Genomic DNA, 10,628 nt, shown 5'->3' with positions numbered 1-10,628 from the left:
ATTTCCCTTTTAAAGTAGGCTACCTACCTACCTAGTAGTAGCTTAATTTGAGTGCATGTGTGTGTGTGTGTGTGTGTGTGTGTGTGTGTGGGGGGGGGGGGGGGGGGGTAGTGTGTGTGTGACAGAGAGAAAGAAGGAAAGAAAGAAATTGCAATTCATCAACAACGTTTTTTAAGTATAGTAGCCTATTCATTATTATTTCCTCTATCTCTTTCTTACTAAATATGTAGGCTACGCTTATTTGGAATCAAAGAGTTTCAGTCATGACAACTGAATAAGCTTTGTGTTATGGGCTGAAGACTCTCAGTCTCTCCTTGTCAAATCAAGTAGCCTAGGCTACAGCAGCAAAAAAATGTAGCCTACTAACCTAAACACAATTTAAAACGGAACGGCATTCTATGCCTCTCGTTAGTAAAATATTAGCCATAAGCCAATGCACTTTCTGCAGGACCATAGTTAGAATAGTTCATGTTCTGCACCACTTCAGCTGTGGCGACTTCACACGTCTTGAATGACTGAACGTGTCAAGTAACTTAGTTCTAGTGGACAACAGAGCTCACCTACCTCTTAAGAAATGTTCTCAAAGACGTCTTCAAGGATATAATAAAGTTTTACTTCAGTTGGATAAATAGTGAATTATTTTCACGGTGACTAGCTTCTACTAGGCTACTTGTGAGCCTAAACTAGATCTGGTTCTACTGTGTATGCTAACTTTCAGCAGAAGAAAATGATTTGCATCTCCTAGCAACCAAAGCACACACACAGGCGCGGAGCTGAAGAACTTCCAGGGGGAAAAGTGAAACGTAACCTTGCGCGTGCAAAGATGGCCCAGCACACAGTAGCCTAGGCCTCCCATATATTTATCGCTTTGTAATGTTATTAAGCGTAAATTAACTATTTAAGCGTTTAGTATTAATTGTGACTATAAAAAGGGTAATTACTGTTAGGTGAAAATAAATAAATACAAGGTTTGACATCTGTCAAAACATTAGCAAACGTAAAAAAAAAAAAAAAATGATTAAGAAATGTGCTGAAATTAACAACAATCATGAAATCAATATTCAAGGTATAGGCCTACCCTATGGGGACTTTGCAGAATAGGCCTAGGCTACAAACATGGTTTGTCAGAAACAAGACTGGCTTGGTCATAGGGTCTACCGTTGACCTAGGTTGAGGAGAAGCCAGCCTATTCTTTACAAACTAGGCTACACATTATCCCATAAAGGGTTGGGAGTCATGATTTGGAATTCAGAGTGCCAATTAATCCAGTCATTTGTAGCATGGGCTATATGGGCATTTGGGTAGGCCTATGATCGGACCTGCCTACGCGCATCCTTTGAGTGCTTACGACCAGGCTTAATTTTCATGCTTCATGGTTCGGGCAAATCGATTTGTCCTCTCTAATGGTGTCAGGGATCACTTGGAGATAATCCCCTGGAAGTGGATAATTATCGATGTCATTCGCTCATTAACGGGTTTACAGGTTGGGAAACTGTAAATCCATGTCAGCAACAGCACGCGACTGGGGAGAGGAGTGTCTGTCTGTCTGTCTGTCTGTCTGCCTCTCTCTCTCTCTCTCTCTCTCTCTCTCTGTGTGTGTGTGTGTGCGCGCGCGCGCGTGCAGCAATTAGTGCAGATGTGACAGTTTACGAACACCCAATGTCATCATATTTTGTTCATGAAGAACTACTGATCTCTGACAAGAAAAAGCGCAGGCCACTACAAAATTGCATAACAGTCTACAGACGAAAAATAAACAGACAAACTAACTAACAAAGCATATATTTTCAGTGTACATTTTGATTACAAAAAGTAAAGTAACCATTCCCCTTTAAACTGTGGTATAGGCTTGGCTTGGGGTAGTCTCTTCGAACTGATATAGCTGGCCTATTCACTGGTGATTTACCTGCTTTCCTGACGTCTTTGTGATGTTTTTTTTGTAGGCTATATTGGCAACTGTGTGTGTGGATCACATTTTCTTGTTAGAATAACAATGACAGGAAAATGCACTTACATTTGGCTTACATTCTGAGGACATGACACAAGTGAAATCGCAATTTATTCTATATTATTTTCTATATCTGGTAGGCTACTTTCACATTTCTGTATATGTCAGGCTCCGGGAAATTTTGTTCACATATTTCCTTGTATTTGTACAAGAACAAGAATAGGTTTAAATGGGCATAATACACATAAAATGTGTAGGCCTATATTGTTCGCACACAATTACACCGTGATTGTGTGTGTGTTTTTTGACAACCAAAAAATGTGAGGGTGCATGTTCAAATAGCCTAGTGAGTAGGCCTATTAGTAGCCTACGCATTAGACCTGCAAGTCCTCAGCTTCTCGGGTTCTCTCTGATGTTTCGGACATAGCAAATTATTTTTGAATAGGGTTGTAATTTTGTCAGTCGTGTGCTATGTGTTGTCTGTGTTACAATCTTTTAAATATTCATCTGTGGGACATTTGTTGAGTTAAGCGTAGAATAATTCTATTTAGCTTACTTTAAGTTTCGTTTAGCTATATGTATTTATGTGCGTTTATCCAATGAAATGATTTTATCGGAAAGAGACGCAGCAGTTGCAAAGCGCATGTAGGTGTCACCACAGCGACCCAAATGAACAGGGGAAAGTGGGATGTGCCATTTTCTACGTAACAGCTAGGGGGAAGATCTTCGAACACCGCGCTCAAGTCACCGTGCATTCAACATTTCCTCACTTTGACGAACCCCCTCAAGCCACATCCCGCTGGTGACAGCGCACCAATAAGCTGGGACACATATTTCTCTGAAAACTTGGGTCTGGGAACTGCATGTTGACCATCTGCGGATTTCAACCATAATGTTGGGCACTGTGAAGATGGAAGGTCACGAAACTCCCGACTGGACCAGCTATTACAATGACGCGCAAGAGGTTTGTCATAACTTTTCATGAGTTTTAACTTGAATTGTTTAATAAGCAAAGCTTGAACAACTAGATAACGGAATACTCATTATTATACTTAAAATGCATTGTGTTGGTTTTAATACTGAATTAAAAGACAAATTCGTTGTGTTAGTCACATCGAGTAGGTCCGTTTGAAAAAAAAAGAAGTATAATCTGAACACATCTAAGCGACCCGTTTACCAGCATGAGTCTGTTGAACTCGCTTGGGGGCAGCACTGATCTCGTCAGTTGGCCTATACCACAAGCCGTTACTGTGCCAGTCGTGACAATGGGCACAGAACACTTGCTTGCCGCCTTTCTAGTGCCAGACCAGTCATTTACCAATATTTCTATATAATTATGGTAATGTAGACCGTAACTTTATAGGCTAACAGTTTCCACCTATCTACAGTATTTCTGCATTTAATCATAAAGTTATGGCTCCTTTACCAACTGCAAAGAGATTAAATTATTTTTGATTGGACTACATTCGATAGTCTACCCTTAAACAATGCATTAAATCAATTGTTTTACGCATTTACACCTTTTACGCATGCAGGGCATGCACAACCTGCTTTACTACATGGGAGTTTAACTAATGTCCAAGATTGTAAATGTTTATGTGAACATGTGAAACGCATTTTAGTAGCCTATCTACTAAGTTAAATCTTACGTTTGTTATTTGATTTCATTTGAAATGTTAAATTAAAAATATTAAAACTTGTTGAAGTAACAGTAATATCTCATTGATACACATGAAAATAAATGATCAGTATAATATGGATGTGGGTGGATGGACAAGGTTGTCATGTCGTTTAGGGCGTGTGGATAATATCTAGGATAATATGACAAATGCATAATATAGTCATCAAGTGTTCAAACGTTGTTGTTCCAGGTATATTCACCCATGACCAACACCAGCATGAACGTAGGACTGGGTTCCGTGCAAAGCATGAACAGTTACATGAGCATGTCCACCAGTGGGAATATGACCTCCAGTTCTTTCAACATGTCTTATGCCAACCCCGGCTTGGGTGCAGGACTTAGCCCCGGAACCATGGCAGGGATGCCGACTGCCTCCAGCGCAATGAATGGAATAAGCGGTGGAGTACCACCTATGGGCACCGCGTTGAGTCCCACTAATATGAACGCCATGTCCGCTCAGCAAGCGTCCATGAGCGCATTGAATCCTTACTCTAGTATGAGCCCCACGATGAGTCCCATGACCTATGCCCAAACTAACATCAACAGGGCGAGAGATAACAAGACCTTCAGAAGAAGTTACCCTCATGCCAAGCCCCCTTACTCGTACATTTCGCTAATCACAATGGCTATCCAGCAGTCACCGAGCAAAATGCTCACTCTCAGTGAAATATATCAGTGGATCATGGATCTCTTCCCATACTACCGCCAAAATCAACAAAGGTGGCAAAATTCCATCAGACACTCGCTGTCTTTCAATGACTGCTTCGTCAAAGTCTCCAGGTCACCGGATAAACCAGGCAAAGGTTCATACTGGGCTCTGCATCCCGATTCTGGAAATATGTTTGAAAACGGCTGTTACCTCCGCAGACAGAAGCGCTTTAAGTGTGAGAAAAAGTTGTCTCCAACTAAGGGAGGAGAGGGAAGGAAAGACCAGACGGGCGGTTCTGGCTCTCCGGCGCACGACAGTGGCAACTCCAAACCAGGGCACATGGACTCAAGCTCGATTTCCAGCTCCAACCAGTCCTCCAGTCCCCACAGCTTGGACAGAAGCGGTAACCACACTTCCGAACTAAAGAGCAGCGGGCCACCCCTGCACCCCGCAGCCAGCTCGGCCACGTCTCTGTCATCAATCCCGTTGCCTCCGCATTCTATGGGCCATGAGACCCAGCTGCACCTTAAAGATCCCCATTACTCATTCAACCACCCGTTTTCCATTAATAATTTAATGTCCTCATCGGAGCAACAGCACAAACTGGACATGAAAGCTTACGAACAAGCACTGCAATATTCATCCTACGGCTCAGGGATGTCTTCCAGCTTGCCCCTCGGCAGTGCATCTATGGCCGGGAGAGCCACTATGGACCCTTCGGCAATAGAGGCGTCTTACTACCAAGGTGTGTATTCCAGACCGGTCCTAAACACATCTTAGTATCCTCTCATTTTTACTGATCTGAGGACCGACAGGATCTTTTTATTTTATCTTATATTTTATTATTATTTTTTGCATGCACACAGTGCAAAGGACTGTTACTTTCAAATGTAAGAATGTGTAAGTGTATTATAAACTATTCTGTAAACGTGTTTCCATGAAAGATTGTATACCCCAGATGTAAATCATCGCAAGTGTATTTAAACCAACAATTTTGAACTTGTAAAATAATGTTGTATTCCCCAAACTTGTAGTCTCTAACGACGAATGTGTCCGTGTGTTACAATGTGCATGAATGAAGGTCAATGTGGTGTTGTGGAACGCGTGCTGCAGGTAAAAAAAAAAAACAACAACATGAAATCAAAACAAAATACAAAAACAAAGCACCTGTTTCAAGTGATTTTTATGTTGTTAGCATATTTTACATTTTTCGTTTTATTTACCATTTTGACAAAGGCGTTTCAACCCCAGTCTTGTATCAAAACAACTTTATTCCAACTTGAAACTGCATTCGAAATAATAAAAGAATATGTATTTCTTTATGAAGCAAATACTTTCAGTGGTTGGTGACATCTTTACGCAGACAGATTGAATCTTCACTGAAGAACCAGTGAGGCCTTTCACGTTTTTGCTTCTTCTTTTTCTCTTTCTATGTGATTAAATTATTTCGTTCAAATAAAATCTGACCACGGTATTCACAGTGTTGTAATTCTTCTAATTACACTATCGACGCCATGCGTCCATGCAAAGGCCTTATCGCCATGGTTTAATCTATCATAGCCTTGGTAACCTTTCACATTAGGCTATTTTCTTCCGTTTAATTAGCCTATAATACCGCCTAAATTGAATTAAACAATCACAACGTCAACACGCTAATTTTATTTCAAGCTAAATAGGCCTAATATATCCTACCCCACCCCCTTCCCACTGTTTCTGTTGAAATATTGCGGTCTTTTCCCATAACATTGTGGTCCACATTTTGCCTCAGTCATTATTGGTAAGTGACCAAAAGAAAATCCAAATTTAACTAACGTAGAGCCTCAAAGACCTGTCTGATAAAAGATCGGATCGCGTTTTAAATGGGATTTTAAACAATATCATAGGGAGGCCAAATCATCTTTTTGTGAACCGTAACCTACACGAGGGGCTCCTGAACCTGAACAGATTTGACTTTGATCATGGTATTTTGTAGACACACATTTTGGCTGAGTAACCGTGAAATTCGTTTAATTATCATGTAATTGCCCCCTGATGCGTAAATAAAATGGAGAAGCGCAACTGAGCATCATGAAATCACATGGAAAGGCAGGTTCACCGACATTCCCTTCTGCTCGACATTAACCATCTCGTAGGCTGTAAATTATTTTGATCATTTTTATATTCAATCAAGACTTTAATTACAAAAGTTTTTTTAAAGAATTTAAATGTGAAAAGATGAAATTATATAAATTAGCAGCTCTATAATGGTGTGATTGTAACCTACGCTTACGCATTTATATCTACAATTGAGCAAACAAAATCTAGGTGAAAATATAATTGATGATTAATGAAATTATAGTTCAAAAACATACTCAATTGCTCAGGTAGACACATAGTCAATTTTAAGATCATATGGCTTGGTATGTGCTTTTTATATGTCGCCTACCAGAAAAACATGTTTTTAGGAACGTTTTCAAAATGTTTATCAAAAATCTCTCGATCATTTTATTTAGGCTATTATTGATTGTATTATTATTATTTTATTTTTTTTTCGTTTAAGGATGGGCTAGCTATTGTGCTAAACAGTGAATCAGTGTTGATGGTACATTATATAACACAATGGGTTCAATCATTTTTTTTATTACAAAAGACTGAACATCTTTCTGTTTCTCGCAGTCGAATAAATTGCTGTGAAAATACATTTAGAATGCGCTACTTGTCAAATTTAAGAAAACTGAATGTAGGGATCTGTGCCTCGTCCACGCCAAATGTCTGGATATATAAACAATAACGAATAATGATTTCGATATTGTCACCAACGAGATAACATCTGCCCTATATTATGATATGATCAAATGACAATAGAAATGTCCTCAAGTCTGTGTGACCGAGGGGTAAGCAATTTCTACCCTCACTTGAGATTGCAGTGGCAATTGGTTAATTGACAAGAGAAACACAAGTAGGCCGACGTGTTGAAAAAAGTTCACCAGTCAGAGAAGTTGTTTACATGAGGAATCTTTGAACTTTACATGGATCGTGTCCATTGGTTTGCCCAGCTGTTGAAAAAGGTTTGCCTTTGCGGTGTGGACGCTGCAGGCTGCTATAAATGTCGAAAGTGAAAGGTGCAAGAGACCAAGAATTGTGCATTATTAATCCGCCTATGTTGCATGTTTCTATCATGTTAGGATCATTCGCCATACTATGGCTATATTCATCAGTGCAATACCTCTGACCATTTTTTGCTTCCCTGGATGTCACAAAAATGTTAAATGGACAATTTAGCTAACCTAACGGTTAAAGGCAGTGAAGCCTATTTATCCATCTAGGTATTGTGCACGTTAAATGAGCCTGTATTTATGAGTCTATTTTCAACTAAATACATCGTTATTATTGATATTATTATTATTATTTAGCTTATTATTATTAATATTGCTATTATTATTATTATTATTATTATTATTATTATCATCATCATGTTGTTGTTGTTGTTGTTGTTGTTGTTGTAGCAAGCTTTTAGGCACCTGTGTCAGTCTCAGCATCGAGTGCACTCACTGAAGTCCACAGCCTTTATTAATTCGTAACATATGCTATCAGCGGGCAATGTCCAGCGTCGAGATTTCACTAGCGCCTTGTTTTCCAACTTATGTGGCATTTCTCGTAAGGCCATCAAAAGAACTGGCGCTTTCTTCAGCCTTATGGACAAAAATTTCTACTACAATGCGCCAACTCCTTTACTTCAAAAGCGGCCATCAGCAAGCCTACCCGTAGATCTTTCTTCTCTGTCTTTTCATTCTGTGGTTTTAGAAAGCCACTACAGGACCAAGGCGCTCCTAATACCTTTTGATGGGGATTGAATTAATTATCTCCAATAACACAATTGTGCTCAGGCAACGAAAAGAGCAAAGCAATACCCCTTCAAAATCACACGCGAAAGAAAGGGGGCTTTCAAAAGGGCGAGAGAGAGAAGAGGGAGAGATCTCTATCCGAAATCAGCTTTAGTAGCAGCTGGTTTTCCATTAAAAATTATACGGAAGAAGTTTATTAAGGCTTTGTCCCTTCCTAATATGCGCCGACTATGTTAGGTTGGTGGTCTCCTCGCCTGCCTTCTTGTAGCCTCGTGTTTAGCGTCTTTATTACAGGCTACCGTTTGAGATGCAGCGAATGGGATCACACTTGATCTATTTTATTTATGGAACAATGAGAATAGGAGTAGGCCTAGCCTAGCATAGGCTACACCATCCTACATTTCACATTAAACCAAAAGCAGAGACGACCCAATAATTACACTAAATCATCCTGTGCATAGGCTACTATACTACACAGCAATACAGAACACCAATAACCTAGTTTAACTTAGACCTACTCCGGAGGTCATATTAGGCAATAAATGCAACTTTGCAATTGATGGCTAGATTTGATTGTAGATATAAGGTTAATTTTTAAAGTGCGTACCTATTTAGGAACTATACAAGGTTAATTTTTAAAGTGCGTGCCTATTTAGGAACTCCACCTTCATGGATAGGTGTGACTTGGAACGTGCTCTAATTCAGGGCTCACAGTAGCTAAGTGCAGTTGCCGTCAAAATGTGTGGATGGACGATGCAAAGTGAAAAGGCTTGGAAATAGTTGGTGTCGTTATAGCAACAGGATCAGTCACGCTTTTCTCTAAGGGTCATTCAGCACCGTGGCTGCTGGAACGCGTTTTTAATTAAAGCGTATAAAAACTTGTTTTGTAGTCATGTCATCGTGCGATTGGTTCTCAAAATGGATAATCAGGATCCCCCTTTGATGGCCCGGTGCACCAGCCTGCGGGACTCCATGGAGAGATGCACATTATCTGAGCCCCCAAATCCTGCAGCACTGAGTCGGCTGCTGCAAAAATACAGACATCCAGCTCGAAAGATTGATGTCAGTGGGGCAAATACATAGGCCTAATAAACATTCGATATTTCTCAGGAACAGATGCTTTTTGCAACCCAGGCGTCCACACGTACACAAGGAAAGTTTAACTTGTTTTACAAGTAGGATTATCCGACAGAGAAACCTACACAGAGACCTCGTGGATTAAATAGTGGGGGACACCCAGGTTGTGCGATCTCCACGGTTACCAATGGAGGAGAAATCGACAAGCTTGTCTTGGTGTCAAGCATTATCTAAGGGGAGGGCAACACAGCAGCATGTCCCGCCTAGCCAACGCCTCCTTTTCTTTCCGCCACAACTTTCAGGGCGACCAGTGCGCCCATCCAACATATTTCTGAGTACATAATCGATCATGTTCGGGTACACAAGTCACTGCACTGCCCTCCTCTAGCAAATGACACTGGGACGGGGACAGGGCTCGGGAGGGTCAACTCATCAATATGAGAAAAGGAAACGTAAACGATGCGGATATAATTGGTTGGTATACAGTCCTCAGCAAAGGTCACCCGATCTCTTTGGCACTCTCATGTTTGGGAATTATCAACATGCAAAATCGCTTCTTGAGATTACCGACCACTTGCTGCAAACAGGACTGAAAAATGGTCAAATAGTTGAAGGTGGGCCACGCATGTGAAAGTAGGCCTCCAAGAACGCACGTTCAGGCACCGGGCTGAAATAGAATAGCGACAGCACATTAAAAAACGTATCAACCCAATTGACATTGGGCCTACTCTACACAATTTCGTGTAATTATGTGATTGTGAACACAGATATAATGGATTTAGCTCTGGACCTGGAATGTAGGCTATAGCCTAACGCAATTCTTTTCTCGCGCGGCTGTGCATGGGTAACCATTTAAATTGTATTAGCCTACTTACGCAAAACACTTTTCCGAAAACAATTTTATATTCAGGCCCCTACACTCCCCTCAATCAAAATAAAGCAAAACTAGCAGCCGTATTTTGGCCCGAAAGACTTTGCTTTTCACAATGTGTCTCAAAATTCTTGTTGGCCTATAGATTTAATTTATTCTTTTTAAAAAGCCGTCTAAAAAGGATCTGTCATATTAAGGAAGTAATAAGATGGGGAAAAAAACGGTAATATTAACACACCTCACAAAAGTATTTTACTGATTTAATATCAGAGGGATGATACAGGACTTCTCTCTGCCACCCAAAGATCTGTCCCAAATTAGTACCTTTTGAGAACTGAACCTTAGATAAATACAGGTAGTCAAACAGACAGCGTTATCTTTAATTTGGAGTTAATAGCCCTCTGGTGACTAAACATATTAGCTAACGACAGAGTTTAGGAAGCATTAGCTAATAAATCATTTTGCATGAATTTTGGAAGAAGGAAACGTCGAATATCTGGCGTTTTTGTGTAGCTATATCATCATTCAATTAAAGTAGCCTATCAAAGATAATACTAATAAAAACATGATGCAGAAAC

The 10,628-nt window shown here is 40.2% G+C and overlaps 1 protein-coding gene across 1 annotated transcript; it reads left to right on the top strand.

The window, feature by feature from the left end:
* Nucleotides 1-2,729: 2,729 nt before the first annotated feature.
* foxa1 (forkhead box A1) lies at nt 2,730-5,609 on the top strand. Its single transcript, XM_062523374.1, has 2 exons — nt 2,730-2,912; nt 3,820-5,609. Exons 1-2 carry the CDS (start codon nt 2,841-2,843, stop codon nt 5,056-5,058), a joined length of 1,311 nt encoding a protein of 436 aa, XP_062379358.1. The 5' UTR covers nt 2,730-2,840; the 3' UTR covers nt 5,059-5,609.
* Nucleotides 5,610-10,628: the final 5,019 nt, after the last annotated feature.

This window comes from Sardina pilchardus, chromosome 20 (genome assembly GCF_963854185.1).
Source record: "Sardina pilchardus chromosome 20, fSarPil1.1, whole genome shotgun sequence".
NCBI classification, from domain to species: domain Eukaryota; kingdom Metazoa; phylum Chordata; class Actinopteri; order Clupeiformes; family Clupeidae; genus Sardina; species Sardina pilchardus.
Note: the sequence above shows the minus strand (reverse complement) of the source record. Positions and strands in the feature narration are given on the sequence as shown.

What these genes read in the sequence shown, in the direction of transcription:
- foxa1 (XM_062523374.1), top strand. Translation starts at nt 2,841, where the DNA reads ATGTTGGGCACTGTGAAGATGGAAGGTCACGAAACTCCCGACTGGACC. An exon ending in ATTACAATGACGCGCAAGAG is followed by an intron (nt 2,913 to 3,819) that starts GTTTGTCATAAC and finishes TTGTTGTTCCAG; the next exon opens with GTATATTCACCCATGACCAA.